The following is a 23,454-nucleotide window of genomic DNA, read 5'->3' as shown; positions in this document are numbered from 1 at the left end:
ACGTTCTCTGTATGCTTACGGAAAAAATGCAAATCCCTTGCTTGCTAACAGCCCAGAGAAAATTGATAGCAGTCTGTGCACCACCCTACCCCTAGAACATACCCCAGGTCCACCCACCGGGAGCAGAAGGCTATATAAAATGAGGTGTCCAGGTATACTCTCCCAATCTACCAGCAAGTCTGGTACCTGATTTTCATTGACGGTCTCCCACTGTTCAAGCCATCATCATGCGTTTCCAACCTCCTCCAGGATACCAGCCCATCTACAACCCCGTGAGTAGATTTACTACCTCTACTTTTCTACCTGTTCTGTCTCTCTCTGCCTTCTTTCATGTGTCTCTTCCTGCCAGGCACATTTACAGTCCTGGGTCATTGTTACGACCTGATCTAGGGTCAGACCGTAACAGGATGAATGGTAAGGGAAATACTGCAAACCGGCCAGTAACTCCGGCCCCTATCTGCCTATCCAAATCTAACTGAAAGCTTGGCTAGTCTTTGAAGGGTACTGGGCATGGGTCAGCTTTGAACACAGCTTCCGACAATCTGTAGTCTGAAACCAGAAGTCTGAATAGCGTACCCCCAATGGAGAGTTAAAACTCAATTGACTGAAATCTTATCCACCTTAGGTTTTCTTTGAAACCACAGGTAGCCTAAAAACCTTTGGCCTGTAATGAGAGTGAAATAGACACTGGAGTTGCAAGAGATACAGTATGGCAAATAAGTAGTTAGGCTTAGATGTGTGGGGCCAAGGAAACACATTGTGGCAAACAGGTTATTACCAGAAAGAAAACTATAGTTTTAAAAGCAGAGGTGGCCTGATATTTTTGACCTGCACTGTGAATGCTGTGCATAATTTACCCAGTGAACTAAATAACAGGTGTCTGCTCTCTGCAAAATTAACCGTTTAATTGACTGAAAATGAATATCAACAAAAGTATGGACTCAAATTATTGATATCTTATGTGTCCTTCAACTCTATGCCTTTTTCTCTCACTCTGATTGACCACTAATATCTCAGTCCTTCCATCTGCATTCTATTGTAGTAGACACAACCTTGGTGCATGTGAGTTGCAAGTTCTGCTAGTTTTTGTTTTTGACTTAAAATAGTAAACCCATTACATCCAATTAACCAGAGAAGGAAGATAAACATGTGTTCAAACACTTTAATTGATCAATTAATTGCTGATTGACATTGGAACCTAGCAGACCCTACAGCTCGTCATGACCATGGTTATGAATCATTGCAACAGATAAACTACTCTGCATTAATCCCAATGTTTCTGTCGTGCAGATTGTCCCATATACGGGACCCATCTACGGTGGTTTGAAGCTGGGGATGTCTCTGTTCATCCAGGGAACAGTTCCCAATGGTGCCACTGGGTGAGGAGCCCCTGTTGGCTATGGAGGGTACAGCAGGGAATGGGTCGCAGGCACTATATAATGGTGCAAGGATGAACAAGGCTTCATGGAACTATTATATACACACACACATATATACATATATATATACATATATGCTGTCAGTGACTCCCTGATTGCAACCATCCATTTTGTTCTCCGATATACAAACAATATTGTTTTAATGGCTGAAACAAGAAATTGACAGTGCACTATAGTTCCACCTATATTATTCAATTCATGAAACCTCACTCCCCCATCGCTAGTGTAGTTTTCCTGCTTAGGGTTTTACAGAACCTGGGGATATTAACATTAGCATACAATTACGCTGATGGTCATTAAAAAAGCTCACAAATGTTGCACAGTAATTATCTCCAATCAATTTTTGCACTTCCTTTTTATTTTTTGGATCAGTCACCTTTATTCAGGGCGACATAGTTCAGGAGGTAAGAGCGGTTGTCTAGCAGTCGGAGGGCTGCCGGTTCGATCCCCTGCCCTGGACGTGTCGAAGTGTCCCTGAGCAAGACACCTAACCTCTAATTGGTCCCAACGAGTTGATTGGTACCTTGCATGGCAGCCTTTCACTGTGTGTGTGTGTGTGTGTGTGTGTGTGTGTGTGAATGTCAATGTCAATGTCAATGGGTGAATGAGAGGCATCAATTGTAAAGCGCTTTGGCTAAAAGTGCTATATAAATGCAGTCCATTTACCATTCAGTGGAGTGGTCTTTCTGAGGTTGGGAATTACATTGGGAGAGGTTGGAAACATGCTATGTCATAGCCCCTCATTTGGATTTTGTGGGACTGGTGTGTGTGCGCTAACTGTTGTACAAACTAACTATAGTACAAAACAAGTGAAGTATGTTACCCTATAAAACAATGCACTAGTACATCATGGAGCAAGGGTCAGGGCTGGAGCAATCCTGTGGAGTCAGGGCGAGGAAGCAGGCTAGAGCAGTCTTGGAACTCAGTGCGAGGTACAGGGCAGGAGACCCATGGAAAAAGAAACAGAGAAGATAATGTTAGGCACTATAAAAATAGTCAACACACAGAGTAAATGTTTGTGTATGTAATGCCACCATTATGCTAAACTAAGCTAACCAGCTCCGTAAAGGCCAGCTTGGCACTTGACGCTAAACTGCCTAATGTGTCAGCTCCATAAAAGCGAGGTTGACACTTCAGGTTAAGCTACTTAGTGTGTCAGCTTCGTAAAAGTGAGCTTGACACTTGAGGCTAAGCTACCTAGCGTGTCAGCTCCGTAAAAGCAAGCTTGACACTTGAGGCTAAGCTACCTAGCGTGTCAGCTTCGTAAAAGTGAGCTTGACACTTGAGGCTAAGCTACCTAGCGTGTCAGCTTTGTAAAAGTGAGCTTGACACTTGAGGCTAAGCTACCTAGTGTGTCAGCTCCGTAAAAGCAAGCTTGACACTTGACGCTAAGCTCCCTACCCAGCCAGCATTTAATTTCATGAACTCAGTGATCGTATTTGACCATTTAAGAGAATATAGGTCTACATCAGTGGCTAAGCTTTAAGCCTGCACTTAAGACAGAGAGTGTGTCTGAAGCCCGTACATACACAGGGAGACTGTTCCGTAAGACAGGAGCTCCATAAGAGAACGCTCAATGCTGCATTGGAGGAGCCATGGCAACACAAAAAATCACCTTGTTGGCAGTGTTCAGTTCCTGTAAGCTTCCTTCCACCCATCTGACTATTTTCTTAGGGACAACAGAGTACAAAAGTATGCATTAGTATGAAGGGCGAGCCTCTGATTGTCACTCTGGAGGGCGATAGTGCCACACAGTTAACCAATTTTTCATACTCGTGTACACTATATGACATATTTATATGGACACCCCTTAGTCTGAGGCTGTTTTTCATGGTTTGGACTAGGCCCCTAGGTTCCAATGAAGGCAAATCTTAATGCGAGCCAGGCCTAATTGCCCAATCAATGCCTGACCTCAGTAATGCTCTTCAGGCTGAATGGAAGCAAATCCATCCAGCAATGCTCCAACATCTAGTAGAAAGCCTTCACAGAAGAATGTAGGTTGGTATAGCAGCAAAGGGTGGACCAACTCCATATTAATGCCCATAATTGTTTTTGCCCCCCCCCCCCCAGGTTTGCCATCAACCTGCAGACTGGGCTAGTAGGACTCCCTGACATTGCTTTGCACTTCAACCCCCGATTCAAGCCCACAGAATGTGTGGTGACGAACATCAAAAAGGGTGGCAATTGGCAAACTCAGGAGATACCTTCTGGGACGCCCTTCCATGATGGGGAGAGCTTTCAGCTGCTTTTTATCGTCATCTCAGAGGGCTACCAGGTCAGGACAGGAACTGTGTGCTTGGATATGTTTGCTTTGTGTATGTGTGTGTTTTATTTGCTTGTGTGTCTGCGTGTACTATATGCATACATGTAAATGCATACTTACTGCTGATTTGGCTGTGATATTCCAGATTTGGCTGTGATATTCAGATCACAGAATGAATGTTTTGGAGGAAAAAATATTAACACAGATTTTGCAAAGTGGCTATTTTTGACCCTGCCTTCCTCTCTGTTTCTTGCAGATCAAAGTAAACGGTAGTGACTTTTACCTGTTCAAGCACGGTATGCCTGTGGAGCAAGTGAGTGCCCTATCCATTGGTGGAGAAGTCTCTGTGCACATGATCAACATCATCGGGGTGAGGAGCAGCAAAAGTTCAACATTTAGATTCTGGAATTTGATTTAATTTGATTTTAAGACAATGCACAGTGTCTTGCACAGTGCGCATTTTTACATTCAAGCATTTGTATTTGCATAAAAGCATTTGCATTAAGACACATGTCAATATTATTGGATCTGCAGGTGCATTGTTTTGTGTTCCCCCAGCCACCGCTAACCGTGTTTGTGTTTTAGGGAGGGATTGGACACATCCTGGGATATCCAGGTCTAGGACAGGCGGTGGTAAGTGTGAATACAATTTTCTCTCACAACACTCAGAAAAGCACAAAAGCAGACAGACAATATTGGTTGTGTAGGTGTGTGTATCTCACACACAAACACATGCACGCACATACATGCACCTACACAAACCAATACACTTACATGCACACTGTTTCTCACAAACACATGTGCAGGCACACATACACACACATTGTCTCTCTCACACACACAAACACATGTACACACACATACCACCTCCTCTGTGTTTTACTACATTACTCACACCCTCCGTCTCTCCAGCCACATTCTGTCTCAATAGACAAATTAATTCACAATCCTGGTCCTTGTGAGCCACAAGATGAACTGGTTTTTGTTTTTGCTTTAAAATCATCAACCCCATTAGACTGAGTAGGCCAGGTGAGGTGAGCTAAGCTGTGTGATCAGCTGCGTTAATTGATTGATCACTGAAATGCTGATTGACAGCAAGGCCCAGCAGACCCTACAGCTCTCCAGCGCCAGGCTTATGAACCACTGCAACAGACAAAGTGCTCTGTATTAATGCCAGTGTCTGTGTTGTGCAGAGCATCCCTTACACGGTGCCCATCTATGGTGGTTTGAGGACGGGGATGTCTGTCCACATTCAGGGAGCGATTCCCTGTGACGTCACCAGGTGAGGAACTCCTGTCAATAGTCAAGGTGACTCATGATGGCCATGGAAGGTACTGCAGGGAATGGGCCCGAGACAGGTGGTTCAAGCCCTGACATTTTTAATGTCATCTTAAATTATTTTATCATGAATCGGTTAGACAGGTGTTTTTATAGGTCAAGAGAGACTATGCTATAGACTACAGTTTGCTTGATGTACAACAGTATTGAATGAGGCTCTGAAATGTTTGTCAAGTCAAAAGTGTGAATGAAATCATCGTTAGCTTAAAATAGGATAAAATAAATACCATGCAGGTGATTTAAAAAGCTGTTAAAATCTGATGGGATGCAATGGCTGTTATGCAGTGAAGGGGAACACAGTTAATGGATGTGGTATAAGGCAGTGACTCTCAACCGCAGTCCCAGGGAACCACTGTGTATGCTGGTTTTTTCTTAATTCCAGTCTTGGAATTTTTTTAACGAGCTGTTAATTTATCTTATTTATTTCATGTTTAGAGCAATTTTTTTTTGGTTAGGCACATTTTTCATTTGTTCCACTAACTTTCAGAACAGTCTGCCATGTAATCCTCAACAGAAGAACGATGTCTTTCTTCTGAGGTTAATGGATTATGAGCCAAACAGATTCAGAAGAAGCTAATTTACGTGAGCTTTGGATAGTAAATGAATATGGTTAACTAAATCATCTTTAGTTTACCATATGAATGAGGATTATTGCCAATTACAGGTCTGTGTAAAGAAACATTTAAAGAGGAGGGCCCAACCTTTTGATGCACTATATTAGTTTTATTCTTCTCTTATCAATCAGCCAACTATTTGATTTGTTCTTTGTGTGACTGTTTGCAAATGCTAACGTTTCAGCCAACATAACCAAAGAAATCCATGACTTAAGTGGCCTTAACCATTTACATTCAAAGATAATATTTGTCAGCAAACATTACTCAGTAGCATGAAATTTCAGCATGTTTTTGACGTGCAGCCAAAGAAACTTCAGTGTCACCTTTTAGCTAAACGATGATAGTTTATAAAAGGGTTGTCATTAAATCTCAAAATTGATCCAGCTCCTTATATTGCTGTTAGTTAAAGTTAGTTGTAGTAGTAGACTATATTTTGCATAACACCATACATTTCAGAAAATATAGCATCAACATACCCAGAAGGTATTCTTACAGCTCTGTGAATGTTACGATCTGAGGTTGTGCCAATTCACTGGCCTGAATTCCTCTTCTTTGTGATTGAGAATCATGAAATCACAATACATATAGGCTATTGTGGAGGCAACCAGTTGGCCAAAGCTACTGTTCAAGCTCCTCACAAAATCAGCTTATTTCAGTTTCAGTTAAATAGTGTTTTCTTATACAATTTCCTTTGTTGTAGTTACACCTACTGAACATGGGAATTTTATTTTTCATGGCATGCATAGCTATTTCTGGCACAATGTGGTGTAATAGAGTAAATAATCCATCATGAAATGCAATTAAGAAAAATGTACAGCTTGTTAAAATTCTGGGATTGTTTTCGTGGTTGGAACGAAAACCAGCATACACAGGGGCCTCCAGGACACAGTTTGAGAATCACTGCTCTAAGGAATCTGTGATAACACATCCTGTTTATCGCCCCCTGCAGGTTCCACGTTAGCCTGCAGTCTGCAGAGGCGAAATGCAGTGACAAAGCCTTATACATCAACCCCCGGTTCAACCCAAAGGAGTTTGTGGTTTTCAACACCTTTCAGAATGGGAAATTTGAGGAGCAGGAGAGGGTCACTGATATGCCCTTCATTCTGGGGGAGATCTTTGAGCTGGTCATCATTGTCACCGGGCAGGGCTACCAGGTCAGAAAGACAAGAAATTGTGTGGGTGTGTGTGTGTGTTTGTGTGTGTTTGCACATGTGTTTCATGTAATGCCAACTTATTGCAGAGAAAAATGTAAGGGTTTGAATTTTGTCAATGGAAGGGGGACAGGTCTATCTGCACAAACCTGTAACCTGAATGTGTATGGTTTAGCATTTATGCACATTTTGTGCACTGTGTTCACTCACTGGTTAGGTATGGAAAACCCATTCTACCAGTCCCTAGCAGAAAAAATCGAAGTGCAGTTTTTTTGTGATTCATTTTGGTGCCAAAAATCTTCACAAACTAACATTCATTATGTCAACTCAATCAGTGACAGCAGGTATCATCAGCAAACTAGCAAACCTTAATCTCGGTCAAAACGTCACAAGCGAAACAATTAATTATAAGCATGAAGTCTAATTTAAGCTATTAAATAGAACAGTTCAGTTGTTCAATATCTGTGCCTTTGCAATAAAGAACTGCAGTTTTTTGCCCTATGCACAGGTAATTTCAATTCTATTTCTTTTGTCTTCTATTATAACTTTAAACACATCTATGCATGTGTATGAGCTTGTGTACATATTGATACCCAATCATTAGTCCAGACATAGCCTGATACCCATCTTCAACACATCTCTTTCTTCCTACATACATATACATTATAATACTTTGGTTTCCTTGAGAGAGTTATTAGCACACCTGTCCAGGGAAGACCTGACCCAGAGCTCAGAGGTGCCATGTGATCGTGCTGTGGCTTAGTTTAGGCCCGCCATCCTTGCGCTGACCTTTTGCCCACTGCATGGTAGACCCCTCAGGACAGAAGGTGTATCCTCTGTCCTGGCTTTCCAAACAGATGGGTGTTGGTGGAAGTTATCTTAATCCCCATTGGGTCTGAGCCTTTCCCAGGCTTAGGGAGCACACTGCCGGGATGCTTTAGCAGGAGTTTCCAGGGGACCTTGGCTGGTTCTTTCATAAGAACATAAGATGAATGATGACGAGAACAGACCATTCAGCCCAAATTGGCTCATCATGGTTTGGTCTTTCATCCTATGTTGTTGCCTCATTGGTTGGAATGCCATCTGAGCTTTGTGGCCTCTAGTGCTTACATCTCCAGCAGTGTGCCTCTGGTGGTTCCTGCGTGCAATCGTTTCTCAGGAATTTTTCTCCATACACAGATAACCTCATGGAGTGGGCCATGATATTCACTTGACAGATGGAATATTTATTTTCAAAGAAAAAAACAAAAGCTGCTAACGGACATTCTGAATAACATCCTCCTGCTCTCGATCTCCGGCTCCTGCAGGTGAGCGTAAACGGTCGTGAGTTCTACGTGTTCAAGCACCGCATGCCGTTGGCGAGAGTGCTGGCCCTGGGGATCGGTGGGGACGTGTTTGTGGAGTCCGTCAACATCATGGGGGTGAGGAGGAGCCACGTGCATTCTGTCTTTAAATTTGTGCCTTTAGCAGGTCCTCTTATAAACTGCTTAAAACACCATACGTTTTTACATTTAAGCATCTATATATGTGATTAGGTATTTGTAGGTATGGTAGGATTTGGAGGTGCGTTGCATTGTTCTCCCCCACTCACCCTAACTTTAGTTTTTATTTCAGGGAGGACAAGAAGCAATACAGGCATGGCCAGGTCCAGGATACGTCGGGGTTGGTGTGACCACCCATCTCACCATGCACGCACACACACATGCATGCCCGTACACCCATCCACACCAATGAATCTCAATGAATGAATGAATCTCAATGAATCTGAAAAGTACTAAAGTAGGTGCAGGCTTTTGTTTTAGCCCCGCACCCGGCACCTGGTCGTACTTATCGAGGGCTTGATTGAAGACCATGGGTTAGTTAATTAGTTGAATTAGGTGTTGTTGCATTGGGTGAAAACAAATACGTGCACCCGCATCAGCCCTTTTCAAGTAAGACTGGGACACCCTTGTTCTAGACCAAAATATTTGCAAACCTGGTCCTTGTGAGCTGCAAGGTGTGCAGATTTTTGTTTTTGCTTTCAAATCATGCACCCTTTTAGACCAGATATACCAGGTGAAATGAGAACTATAGCTGCTATTATTTGATTTTTATGTGCAGATTGACAGTTAAACCGAGACCTTACAGCTCTCCAGCACCAGGATTATGAACCACTATAACAGGCAAACTGCTCTGTATGAATCCCTGTTTCTGTTGTGCAGGCTGACGAAATTAGGCAGCCCATCCATGGCGGTTTGAAAGCGGGGATGTTGTTGTACCTGCGGGGAACTCTTCCCAAAGATATCAACAGGTGAGATATTTGTGTCGTGTGATATTCAATTTTTTATTATTGACCCTCTCTGAAGTCAGTTGTGATAGTCATCTCTGTATTCTTAAATTCTGTCTCCTTTGTCCTACCAATGAAGCCAAACCACTAGAAAGTTAGAAACCATTGTAATAAATCACCAGAAACTCCCGTTGCTAATTTATTAACCTCCTGTAGTTTAGAAGCACAGTGGATTGACTGAGGAGGATAATTAGAGCTGAGTATCTTATCTGGTGACTCAAAGGAACCTGTGATAAACTGTTCTTGCTCTCTGTTGCCCTCCACAGTTTTGAAATAAACCTGGAGGGTGGGGGTGATCTTGCCGTTCACTTCAACCCCCGATTCAGCGACGGGAGAGGTGTGGTGCTCAACACCCGCGACAATGGCGAATGGCAAGCGGAGGAGAAGGTCAATGCGATGCCCTTCCGTAAGGGGGAGAGCTTTGAGCTGGTCTTCAATGTCACCTCAGAGGGCTACCAGGTCAGAAGAATAGGGTGTGTGTATGTGCATGTGTGTGTGTGTGTGATGTATTGTGTGCATGCTTGTAATGTCTCCTTCTTGCACAGAAGTAGAACCTTATTTACTAAAGTAGAGCATGATATTCAGTTGACAGTTTGAATGCATTGGATGAAAAATACATTTTAACCAAAATTTAGAATTTCAGGCTTTGTTGACCTCTGGTTCCTGCAGGTGAACGTTGATGGTCGTGAGCTCCACATGTACAAGCACCGCGTACCACTGGAGCAGGTGACTGACCTGGTCATTGGTGGGGAAGTCTCTGTGCAGACCATCAACATCATCATGGTGATTATTATTATTATTATTATTATTATCCAGGTCTTGATTGAAGGCTGTGTGCCTAGTGACGTGACTGATGCCAGGAAGCTAGGATGGATGGCAGGATCATTGGAAGGGAAGCCATGATCTGCCCCCTAGTGGACATAATTTTTAAACCTTCAGTCAGACAGAAAGTAAGCAGGCAAATATGTGAACAATGTTGCCCGGGAAGCAAGCACAATATGTTTCCAGCTGCACACGTTTTTATATTATATTTTTTTTATTTGCAATCAGACAGTTGTAGATATGATTGTATTAAGAGATGCATTGTTTTGTGTTCTCCATGAACCCCTAACTGAGTTTACATTTCAGGATCAAGAGGTCATACCAGGGTATCCAGGTCCAGAAGATGTGAGTGAACAAAAAGTATAAACAGCCGCCCGTAAAAGCCGATTTAAATCTCTATTTAAACCGCTATGAAACCTTTTTATTCTTAAACTGATAGATACAATACATTTATGTTTGCCTGGCGGCAGCTCCAAATACAGTCTGCAGAAATAACAAGGGAGCAATTTAATTCAATTAGGACTATGACAAAATCAGTTAGCGGCTTCTCAAATTCAAATTGGTTTGTTTGTCAGTTTATCCCATTAAACGATTAAACCATGGCTTCTAATTGATTAATTACAATGAACTGATTCCATTGCCATGTTGTAAGTCTTTTAGTGTCTTACACAGCATGTTTTTTAAAATATTTTTTTTACATTTTAGGCTTTGTATTTGTATTCAGACATTTGTAGATATGATTGGGCGAGGAGGTGCATTGTTTTGTGTTCCCCACCCCTAACTGGGTTTGTGTTTCAGGAACAAGGACTCATACAGGAGTACCCAGGTCCAGGAGATGTGAGCGTGAGTGTGAATATTCTGATCTCTCAATGCACACACATCCACGCATGAATACGCACACACACACACACACTCGAGAGCAGACCCTTTATACCAAATAAACCTGATGAGCTGAGTTAACTCTGTGATAAGCTGTTTTAATTGATTGATTTATGAAATGCTGATTGACAGTGAAACCCAGCAGACTCTACAGCTCTCCAGCACCAGGGTTATGAAGCACAACAGACAAACTGCTATGTGTGAATCCCTGTCTTTGTGTTGCGCAGAGCACCCCACTTTCCAAGGCCATCGATGGTGGTTTGAAGCCGGGAACGTCTCTTTACTTCCAAGGAAAGGTTCACAGTGAAATCAACAGGTAAGGAGACTCTGTAGATGTTAATGGCATCTAGATTGTATATTTCAACATTCACATACATTTATGAACTGTAGTTTGTGCTAGTCCTTTATTTTCAACACCAGGACACAAATAGGACACATCAGTACATCCATCCACCCGACCTTCTTCATTGTTGATGCATAGTAAGCAGATGATTCCTCAATATGTTTTCCTGTTCATCTTATCAATAAATCAGTATCAAATGTTGATTTATTGAAATCAGCGACATAGCTCAGGAGGTAAGAGCGGTTGTCTGGCAATCGGAGGGTCGCCGGTTTGATCCCCCGTCCAGGGCGTGTCGAAGTGTCCCTGAGAAAGACACCTAACCCCTAATTGCTCCCAACGAGTTCATTGGTACCTTGCATGGCGGCCTTTCACCGTTGGTGTGTGAGTGTGTGTGAATGGGTAAATGAGAGGCATCAATTGTAAAGCGCTTTGGATAAATGCACATTGTAATGTCAGCAGTAGTAGTGGTTATAATAAAAGAATGATAAAAATTAAATGGCTTGGTTACGTAAGACTTCAGTAACTATTATATATACTGTACTATACTGTAGCCTACATTACAGACAGATGTTGGATAGGCTAGGCTAATTCCTGGAATTCACCTTCAGGAATCAGGATACGGTGATGGGTAACATGATCTGATCTAATTTTGGTCAACAGCAACAGCTAAACAATGAGACAATTCCACATATCCTGTTGATAAACCTGATATGTATCTGTGTATTCTTAATATTACAAGTCCTGTTTCCCTAACAGTGAAGCCAAAACATTCCAATTTCATGCATTATCTCAAAGTTCATTAAGGGGCATGATGAAGAACAGTACCATTGCCGCGGACGTTCTGTAATGTAATAAGGTCCGCATACTCCTGTTGCCAACCGGATCCTCCTGTAGCTAAAATGCAGACAGGACTGAAGAACAGAGAACGATTATAAGAGCCGAGTATCTCAAAAGAACCTGTGATAATGTGTTTTTTGCCCTCTGGCGCCCTCTGCAGGTTCCACATAAACCTGGAGGCTGGGAGTGATATTGCCATGCACTTCAAAGTCAATTTCAAATATACTGAGCTTTTGGCATTCAACACTCTCCTGAATCGTGGATGGCAAATCGAGGAGAAGCTCGGCCAGATGCCCTTTCGTAAGGGCCAGGACTTTGACCTACTCATCAGTGCCACCTTAAAGGGCTACCAGGTCAGAAGGGCAAGAACCTTTTGAGCGTGTGTGTGCGTGGGCATGTATTACTATCTTTGTGAGAACCAAATGTCCCCACAAGGATGGAAAGATGAGGAAAATTACAAAGGTGGGGACATTTTGCTGGTCCCCACAAGTTCAAGAGGCTGTTTTAGGGTTAGGACTTAGGGTTAGGGTTAGAATTAGGTTAAGGTTAGGGTTAAGGTTAGGCATATAGTGGTTGGAGTTAGGGTTAAGGTTAGGGTTAGAGGTTACGGAATGAATGTAAGTCAATGGGAAGTCCTCACAAGTATAGCAATACGAACATGTGTGTGTGTGTGTGTATGTTTTTGTATTGTGTGCATACATCTACTGCCTCTTTGCTGCAGATGAATATGATCTTATTTACTAAAGTATGGCATGACACTGAATTGACAGATTGAAATGCTATGGGGGGATAAAATGGCATAAACAGAAGTTTTAATGAGTAGCGGCCTCTTTGACTCCTTGCCTTCCCCTCCGGTTCCTGCAGGTGATCGTTAACGGTTGTATGATCCACATGTACAAGCACCGCATACCACTGGATCGTGTGACCTCCCTGACAGTCAGTGGAGATGTCTCTGTGAAGTCCATCGCCATCATTAAGGTGAGGAGGAGCCCCATGCATGTCTAACTCCCTCTCTCTTGCTCTCTCTCTCTCTCACACGCACACACACACGTACAGTACTGTGGAATACGTTGTAAGCATAATGAGGGGGATGGGGGGGGGGGGGGGTGTTGGGGTAAAATAAAACTTTTTTATCTGAATTTGACTTTGAATATGTCCATCTTTTTCTGAACTGAACTTCACCTCTGTAAATGTGCGCTAGCTGCCTTGCCTGTGTGCGCAGTAGAGTGGGTGCTGTACTCTAACTGTGCTAGCCTGTGCAGAGTGTGCACTCATCACCTGTCTCTCTCCTCCAGGGCAGTACAGGCGATGAGGTAGGAGGAGGATCATGGTACAATTGGAGATTCCTGCCGGTGAGTCATTGAGTTGTGGCTGAGTGAAGGAGTGGGACAGTGACTGAATTAAGAAATGAGTGAATATATTTTCCTATTTTCACACCATCTCATGAGCACAATCCTTTTTTCTCATTTCAGATGATGGATGAACAACCAATCTACAACCCAGTGAGTACTGAGTACAGTCTGAATGAAGGGTGTGAAACTCTGTGTATGATGACAGAGTAGTGATTTATCCTGTTTAGTTTACAGTAATTCCACATAACAACATTCATCTGTGTTTGTGTGTTTGAGAGAGAGAATAAGGTAATGATTAGGGAGAGTGAGAGAAAGAATAAGGGACAGAAACAGAGAGAAATTCAGAGATAAGTGTGACACGGTGTATATTTTGTGTTTAGCCCATTCCCTACACCAGGATGATCCCAGGAGGATTGACTCCAATGAAGACCATTGCTTTCAGTGGCAGAGTGCTACCTGATGCCGAATGGTAACGTGTACCTCTCCTAACTTTCTCTTTCTTATCTTAATCTGCCCATTCCTTTCTTCCTCTCCACCACACCACTCTCCCTCTCCTGAACTGCATGTCCCACATCACACCATCATATAAACTCTCTTGGAAATTAACCTCACTGCAGTGGTTTATTCCACTTAGAGAACAGCTGTTCACAACACACCTGGGGTCTTACAGGGGTTTGGTTTAACTGGAATGATGCCTAAAATATTTGGTTATGAAAGCAGTGTGCAAACTGCATCATTTCAAAATTAAGAGCAGGAGCTGCTGGATGGCTCATTGGGTTAAGGCACCATGTTTGAGTCCCACAGTCTTGGATGCATTCCAGACCATACCAGCACCGATTGTGGCCAATTTAGCTTAGTTTAGTTTATTTGACAATAAAAGTAAAGCAATCACAAGATTACATCTTAGCTTAAATGTCCAGGACAGCACAATTAAGTCACAGACGTATTTCCATTGTGCTTAATATATTAACAGCAAAGATGGCACCGAACCATATAGCTAGGCAGTATCCAACAATGATAAAAAAAAAACATTAAGCTTCTAAGTGGAAGCTCCTGTATTTCTAGATTTACTATAAACCAGGTTTTGACCTGATGCTATTTGTAAATTTATAATTGCTGAAGCATCAGTATATAAAAACAAAGTCTCTGCACTAGCTGACTTCAATTTTGTTGAATATAGAGTATAATAGTGGACCCAAGAGGCTACCTTGTAGGCTGCTGCACGTTATAGGTTGTTCCTTGGGTAGACAACTCTGAACCTCTACCCTCTAATTTATGTAGATCAAATGTGATACAAACCAATTCAAGGCTAATGGGCTCAAACTTAATGATGACAGATTATTAAACAGCAAGTTGTGGTCCATGTTGTTACATTACATTACATTACAGGCATTTAGCAGACGCTCTTATCCAGAGCGACTTACACAACTTTTTACGCAGCATTTTACATTGTATCCATTTATACAGCTGGATATATACTGAAGCAATGCAGGTTAAGTACCTTGCTCAAGGGTACCACGGCAGTGTCTTTTGCAAATCAATTAAAATCATATCACATAATTTACGGCATCCATTTTGCATCTAATAAAGTCAGTTAAATACAACCAACAGGAGTCGTTTCAGTAAGACTTACTGAAGCTTGACTTCAGTTGTCAGTTTTGAATCACCGATATAGTGATATAACTGTTAATGTGCTACTTTTTACAACAATTTAAAAGTAATGCTCAAAAGAGAGATAGGTCTATAATTCCCCTTGTTTGACCTTCGTATATAGTGGGATAACCTTAGAATGTCTTGTGTTATTTGGTACGATATCTTGTTCTAAAGACAAATTAATAATGCGTGCAGCACAGGGTGCTCTAAGATCAGCTGCATCCTTCGGATTCCTAGAAAGGGTATTATCAAGGCCTGTAGCTTTCACACAGTTAAGGCCCTTCAACAAACTTCCAATTTTATCCTCTGAAAAGGATTAAAAGAGGAATTATTTGCTATAACACCTAGGTTTGAGTAAAAACCTTGAATATAATCCAGACCATAGATGCTTGGCTGGGCTGGGCTGGGCTGGGAGGCAGACTACCAACAAGCTTGTGTGCAACTGACTTAAAATGGGCATTAAAGTGATTGGCAATGGCCTCAGAAGACAAAGCATGGTTGACAGTTGCGTCGTTCAAGTTACAGGAGGGTTCGAGTCGGTAAGGGGTCCGCATTTCATTGCTGTGTGGTCACTTGCCTGTGGAGAGCGTGCTAAAGCCACATATGAAAGGTCTTCCTCCGACTCTACTCTATGCAAGCTTAACTGTAGTCTGCAGTTTGAAAGGAAGCAGGTTGGTGACAACACGTGTTTCAGAGAACCACGAATGTCTTCACTCTCCTGAATGAACTGCATATTCCAAATTTGGCTGGGAATTGGTGGACATGTCAATAGACATGGTGCTGAATTTTTAAATCAATAAAACTAAGCTGTACTACACCTTTTCTTCATACATTACAGTGTGTAATAAGTAACACATGCTGTGTGTGTGTGTGAATGTGTGTTTTCTACAGGATTGTTTTTAACTTCAAAGTGAGCAGCAGTGGGGACATCGTCTTGCATTTTAACCCGCGGCTGAACGAGGGGTCAGTGGTGCGGAACAGCTACCTGCGTGGGACATGGGGGGCCGAGGAGAGAGATGTCAAGTTCAACCCCTTCTGGCAGGGGCGGTACTTTGAGGTGAGTCGACAGAACTAAGGCCATTCTCACTTAAACAGGAGTCTATATGTCTCGGTCCTAAGTGTGTCTGTGGTAGCCTAAAGCAAAGTGTGCCATTTTTTAAACAGTATGTTCCTAACCCCACCCACCAAGCACTTACTATTTCATTAAATGGGGAATTTCGTCAGCATTGTAGTTGCACTTATGTTACAGTATGTATGTAACATTGTATGTAATGTACTGAAACGTATGTGCTCATTACCCCTCTGTCTCTGTCCATCTCCTTTGGCCACAGTAGTGCAGTGTTAGTGTGTAACCAGGTTTACTGCATTAACTTCATGGTTCATTACTTCCCTTCTATTTTTCTCTCATTTGTCTGTTTTCCTGAAATCATCGTCTCTTTTACTTGTTTTCTGTATTTGGTCCCCCATCCCGCAGATCTTGATTCGCTGTGAGACGCAGAAGCTTATGTTTTTTGGAAACGGGAAGCACATGTTCGACTTTTACCACCGGTTCCAGCCGTTCACTAAGATTGACACCCTGCACATCAGTGGGGGCGTGCAGCTGTCCCACATATTTATGTGAGGCTTGCTGTTCTGATGTCACTGCTCTGATCTCACTGTTATGATGCCACTGCTCTGATGCCCTGACCTGATGGCACTGCTCTGATGTCACTGTTATGATGTCACTGCTGTGATCCCCTGCTTTGAAGCCCCCTCACATCCCAGCTTTTAGTGCTACACACCCACTCCAGAGTCTTCAGCTCCCATTCTCATTTCTCTGCCTTCCTCTCTTTAAGGCTGTTTGTTTACTGGTGTTAGGAGCTGCGTTTCACAAAGTCAGTTAATAAACACTATCACGCATTCTATTGACTGCCTCATTTTTCCAAGAGAATGTTTCATAATATCCATGGCAGTAACCATCATAAAAGAAAATGTTTTTTAGATTTATTTTTATTTTTCAGTACACCATCAATTAAGTTCATAAGAGGGAAATGTCCAAAAGATGTGGCTCACAGTGTGTTTCAGAGTGAGCTGGTAGCTGGTGTGCCACAGAACACACGTAGGGACTGTGTCTGCGTGTTCCGACCAGGACCGGCTTTATGTATCTACTGTAATTCATGGAGGGTCTTGAGTTGTCATTCCCCAGACAAGCTTAACGATTAGCTAACTTATAACAAAGCCACTATTATGTTCATACAGTTAATACTATTAATCCATTGGATAACATTGATCTTATTTAGCTTACTTGTATCTTTTAGTAAGCCAAACACAGAATGTGGTTCATCGAAAGTCACTGAATTAAGAAAACATGTTTGTGGTGCAGATAATGTGTTTAAAAATGTGTTTACAGTTGTTATCCAAAACGTGCAAGCTGAGGAGGTTTTCTTACCCTTAGGAAAAACTCACTGCAGAATTGCTTTTATTTATTTGCACAATTTTTGTTTCCATTAGTGGGGTATGGAGGACAAAACGTGCCAAAATTTAATAAGTAATTAAATAAATACGGACTGGTCTGCTACTGTCATCACCCATCCACCGCCCGATCCACTTGCCCTGGGGGACAAGTTCTGGGATCTCGATGTCATTCATATCAGCTGGCGCCACCAAGACACATAGTACCTCATCCGTCCAAGGCCATGAAAACAACTGATTGCTTCAGGGCCCCTGCCAGACTGGTGACACAACTTGTTTCTGCACCAGTCAGGGGCCCACTGTTCCTTTTGAAACATGCAACCTTGGGCTGGCATATATTCCAGTTAGAACAACAATCTCTCAGCACTATAATATTGGGATGGAATCTGGTGCTCATATTCCTGTTTCAATCACAAAAAGAGTTTAAAAAAAATAAAAAATCAGTGGTGGACGAAGTACACAAATCCTATACTTGAGTGAAAGTACAGATACCCTTGCTAAATATTACTCCACTAAAAGTAGAAGTCTTCAATTTAAATTTCTACAAAAGTACAAAAATACCTGCTTTTAAAAATACTTAAGTATCAAAAGTAAAAAGTACTATTATTTAGTATTGTTATGTTTGTCAGGGGTTGCTGACATGACAAACAATTTTAAAATACAGTAGGCAAAATAAATTGTTCACCTCCTAACATACTGTATGTAAGAGTGAAAACTATGGTATAAATACAAATTCACAGTTTAATAAAAAAAAAAAAAAATGGAACAAAGGCACCATCAATTTCAATATTTCACTATCAAATATCAAAATACATTGAGATTTCCTGGCAACTTAGCCACCAGAAAGGATATAGCACAGGCAACAGGTCATAGCTTAATGCGGAAGTGAATGCGATAAAAACGCTGTTCCAAATGCAAAATTACAAATGAAAACAATGTCAGCTAGGTATATCAACATACATATGGCTTAGGCATACCCAGAAGTCCTCAATAATAATAGTATTTCCCAATAAATTACGAAAAATCGTTGACAACGTTGCGTCAGTTGCAGTGTCTTTGACTGCTAGAGTGAATGCGATGATGAGAAAACTTTCGGTTGACCTATAAAACGATATTCCAAAACCGAAATTAGACATGTTATACATGGTTAGAAAGCTTATACTCTCACCTACTGAATAAATTAATTCTCAATCAAGCCAGACTGTATTAAAAAGTGCAACAACGCCGTCAACAAGACGTGTGCAGCAGCTTCTGGTCCGGTCTTACTCCAGAAAATGGCATCAGCTTCTAATACCACACATGTTGCTTTCGGTGTTCTCGTCCTTTGTAGTACAATCTGGCTTGATCTACAGTTAATGGATCCAATAGGTGACAGAATAAGCTTTCTAACAATGTATAATATGTCTAATTTTACTTTTGTAATACCGTTTTATATCCCAGCGTATTCGAAAGTTTTGTCTCATTATAGCTGCATTACGCATTCAGTCTGTGGTAGCAGTGAAAACAACGCTTTATCACCCCAACTCGTAGGTAAAAGGCACTGCACCTGGCGAAATTTAATCGATGAATTTCGTCATTTCTTGGAAAATACTATTATTCTTGAGAAAATCTGAGCGTGACTGAGGCATATGTTTGCTGATAGACCGAGCATATACTTGGACTGTTAAACTGTCTCTCTGTGTTCCAAATCGCCTGTCTCTACTCGCCCTCCCCCCTAGCTAACGTCTTTGGTTCAAAGTGTCATGAGCCGATTGAAACGCACGCTGCGCCCTGATTGGTAGGCTTCAGTATGAAAGTGATGTCGTATTATTATTCTATAGGATTGTAAGAGGGAAGTCAAACTGTACCTGTACTTCAAAGGACCCGAGAGCCTTGTGGTAAAACAATAAGTTACTCGGACTTCCTCTGGATGAGCAGGCCATTTGGCTCTCTGGACTGTTACCCTCTGGACAAGATTGAAATAAGGGGAACTGGACTGGTTGTTTATGGTTGTGGGGGTCATTAAGGGTCATCAGGCCTCTGGCCAAATGGTGGGGCAACTGCGCGGGACAGTACCACAGTGCCCTTATGTGGGCCCCTCTGCCATTACACTTTTTATTTCTTTTCTGGATCTGGACTTTAAACCATCTGTTTATCCTATTTACAAACCCCGGAAAACCGTACAAACCATGCACATGTTTTCATTGTATTATTGTTTTATGCCTTAATATGTTTTATGTAATAATAACATGGATTGCATGTAAAATGGTTAAACAAAAGGGTATTTTCATGACAACTGCACCATAATATTACATCCACTTGACATGTTTGGTATGGACGTATTCAAGATAATTCAAACAATTGAATGAAATATGTTTCATACCAAATAGAATTTGAAAAAACATAGTTTTAGAAACTTGGGGAAAAACTACCACAATGGAATGTCCTCTCTGGTAATCATCTCCTTTTCCCAATTTCCCCACTAATTGTTTTAACAACCGCCTCCAAATGGTGGGGGCTGAAATTCCAGATTTGACTCGGCCAGGTTAATTTATGGCAATGCCGCCTAGACCAAACGCAGGATTTGGCTTAAAAGGAAGGGAGACAAAGCAATCGAGGAAGATCGTAAACGACTTCCCCACGTTGCACATACTCTGTGTTCTGTGTGTAGATAGACAAGGAAGATCGTAATCGACTTCCCACATTGCACATACTCTGTGCTCTGTGTGTAGCTAGTCAAGGAAGATCGCAATCGACTTCCCACACTGCGCAGACTCTGTAATTTCGTGTGTAGCTAAACAGGCTGGGTAAGAACTTTTTACCCTGTATTTATGTTTTTAAACCTTATAATTGATTTTGAATTTGAAGCTAATGACCTACCTGCCTGTTAAATAAATTCTTCTTATTTTAACTTGAGTGGTCTTCATGACTCTAATCCATTTTATCTTCTTTTCAGCCGAAATTCCGATTAAATACTCAGGGGGACAATTATGACTAGGACCTACTGATCAGGGGTCTAGTACAGCGAACGTCTTTAGTGAGGTCTTCAAGTTAGATAGGCGACCACGATCTGCCCGCTAACGGGATTGGTGGTATTGGTTCTGGTGTTTTGGCTTAAGAGGACCCATGGGCGTTATACGCCGGTTCTTGTCAAATTCGCCTGAAGGAGCCCGATAGATACGCACCGTCCTGGGCTCATAACTATCTATGCACTATCCATGCAAGGAAGGCATGTATTATGGTGGTCAGCCTCCTACCCTCTGGATTCTTCACCGAACTGAGATTTAACAATAGTGCTAAACCCGGGAGCATATATTGAGGAATGATGGCACAAGATAGAGTCGAGTGTAACCACTCCCAAGTTCCACGTATAGTTAAACCCAAATTTTAAATTATCATGTAACATGGAGTCAGATTATCACGAGGGTAAAACCTAGTAACTGTTACGCTTTCTTGCTGTGGTCATGGATATATTTGATGTGTTGTTCCGCGCATTTGTGAATATTCTGATGCTCCCATTGGAATATTGACAGTCCGGCGACAGATCAGATATATCTCTGATGACAGCATAGCCCCGTTTGCGAACGGAGAGTAACCAGAATGCTACTGGTCCGTTTCAGGGCAGTCTTAAGCGGGATATGAAGCAGCGCCAACCATAACATATTGATAGCCTACTGGAAAAATGGGTTGGGCTTTCCTGCACAGTCCTAAATTGGTTTAAATTGTGCTTGCAAGATATAAACTACGTTGTGTCTATTGGTAACTACATATCTGAGCGAACAATGATGATATGTGGGGTTCCTGTGACGATTCATGGGCCACTCCTTTTTAAAATTTACATGGTCTCTCTAGCACAAATTATAAAAAAACAACAGAATCACCTACCATAATTATACTGATGATACTCAGATCCATAGACTTTCTGAACAACTGAATTGACTAATCAATAATTGGATGTGCCAGAATGTCTTCCAGCTATATGAAGACAAAACTGAAATGATTGTTTTTGGCGCCAAACAGGAAAGACTAAAAATCACCTTGAATCCCTTTCTCTGACGACTACAAATCAAGTCAAATCTAAGTTTAGTTATGGACTCGGACCTAAATGTTAATAGCCACGTGAAGACAATTGCTTAATCAACTTACTATCATCTTACAAACATAGCAAAAATGATGGCTTTGGAAAACTGTTACATAATGAGTATTGTACCTTATTGGACCTGTGTTTTTTAGTTGTGCAGTTGTTCCAATGATCTTCAGCACTTACTGCATTTTTGTATTTGGATTAAAGCGTCTGCCAGATTAATGTAATGTAATGATATGCACTGCGCATACGTTATCAAAGATGCCCGTTTTGAGGGTTTCGTACATTGTGGCGGTCAGATTAATTTTCAGAAAAATTTGCATTGGTAAATGGACTGCATTTATATAGCACTTTTATCCAAAGCGCTTTACAATTGATGCCTCTCATTCGCCAGAGCAGTTAGGGGTTAGGTGTCTTGCTCAAGGACACTTCGACACGCCCAGGGCGGGGTTTGAACCGGCAACCCTCCGACTGCCAGACAATCGGTCCTACCTCCTGAGCTATGTCGCACCTGTCGCATTGAATGTTGTCGGGAATTGCATTAAGACGTATTCGATTTCACGGTGTTTATGGTGCCGTGGCACTCTGAATTGTGCAGTGGTGCAGAACCACAGCTGGCTATGACCAGCGGAAACCCTGATGAAAAGTGTTGCGTTGTCTTTCAGACCTCGCAAAGAACACTTTTCTACGCACAGGTGAATATTCTGCCATCAAGACAGTGGCACGTCACTGTGCTGATCACGGGATTACTTGATAATGTGGATCGGTAAGAGTAATGGATTGATCAATTAGTCATTGGATATGTGCCTTCCTTTGCAGGCTGGAATGTCAGTTGTGTCATAACACAATTACAGGTTGTGTCGTATCCCAGGTGGGTGCTACACATTGGTGGTGGGTGATGTGAGTTCCCACTCATCACCGTAAGCACTTTGAGTGTTCAGAAAAGTGCTATGTAAATGCAATGATTCATTCATTCATTCATAACAAAGGGATGTCATTATTAGGAATGGACATGGCACTTTGTGACAGATATTGTGTCGTGGTAATGACTCTCTCATTTCCATGTTATGAGGAACACTGTCAAATTAAGTGTTACCCAAATGTAACACTATTTGACGGTGCTTACCCAAATGTTATTTTAAAAACTGCAGTATCTGGTAACTGGTGATAAAGCACACATATTTGTTTAAGCCCATTAAACATGCAGGTCATGAAAATCCTTCAGGACAAACTGACTGCGCAGATCTAAATGATTCTGTAGACAGCTGCTATTTGACAGGGAAAATCTGTCATATTTGCATGAACTGTTCTGTATTGTAATTGTCTATAGGTAAATCTAACAGCAGTGAGCATAATTTTGAGACTAAGCAGGGTTGAGGCACAGACACATAAAAAAATAACTTGCTGAATATAACACACTATCCACTGAAATGAACACCAGTCACATTAAACACTGCTTGCGTTGTTAGCTGTGCTCTGCTTACTTTGTACTGTACATGCATTTGTTTAGAAACACGTTCAGAATATTTTAATTTCCATATTTCAACATATGACTGATATGCTCACCTGTCTAGGGGTTATAACTGCGCTTCTGAAAGCAGCTGCAAGTTTTGAGGCATTCTGCTATGCTAACTATGCCACTATAACAGCCATTAGCTAGAACCCCAATAAAAATATGCTCGACATTATTAGCAAAGGCTATCAGTTGTCGATTATGACCAATGTGAATGTAATAATGTCAAAAATATGTATTACAGGTCTTTTCAGTGTCACCTCCCCGCTGATGGTGTCACCCCGTGCGCCCCTCGTACCCCCCGTAACCCCTAGTGACGCCTCTGACTTCAAATGTTTTTGCCTGTTCACTTCGTCTGTATGCTCATGGGACAAATGCAAATCCCTTGCTTGCTAACAGCCCAGAGAAAA

General features: G+C 41.8%; 1 protein-coding gene across 1 annotated transcript; it reads left to right on the top strand.

Annotated features, from left to right (window-relative positions):
* The first annotated feature begins 152 nt into the window (after window positions 1-152).
* LOC118208955 lies at window positions 153-16,924 on the top strand. Its single transcript, XM_035383966.1, has 22 exons — window positions 153-272; window positions 1,291-1,379; window positions 3,510-3,714; window positions 3,959-4,072; window positions 4,288-4,335; window positions 4,896-4,984; window positions 6,604-6,808; window positions 8,113-8,226; window positions 8,420-8,467; window positions 9,007-9,095; window positions 9,398-9,590; window positions 9,801-9,914; window positions 10,260-10,298; window positions 10,752-10,796; window positions 11,060-11,148; window positions 12,173-12,365; window positions 12,877-12,990; window positions 13,308-13,364; window positions 13,485-13,514; window positions 13,745-13,833; window positions 15,909-16,074; window positions 16,492-16,924. Exons 1-22 carry the CDS (start codon window positions 228-230, stop codon window positions 16,636-16,638), a joined length of 2,322 nt encoding a protein of 773 aa, XP_035239857.1. The 5' UTR covers window positions 153-227; the 3' UTR covers window positions 16,639-16,924.
* The last annotated feature ends 6,530 nt before the right edge of the window (window positions 16,925-23,454 follow it).

This window comes from Anguilla anguilla, chromosome 12 (genome assembly GCF_013347855.1).
Source record: "Anguilla anguilla isolate fAngAng1 chromosome 12, fAngAng1.pri, whole genome shotgun sequence".
NCBI classification, from domain to species: Eukaryota; Metazoa; Chordata; class Actinopteri; order Anguilliformes; family Anguillidae; genus Anguilla; species Anguilla anguilla.
This window is presented reverse-complemented; position numbering and strand designations above follow the sequence as displayed.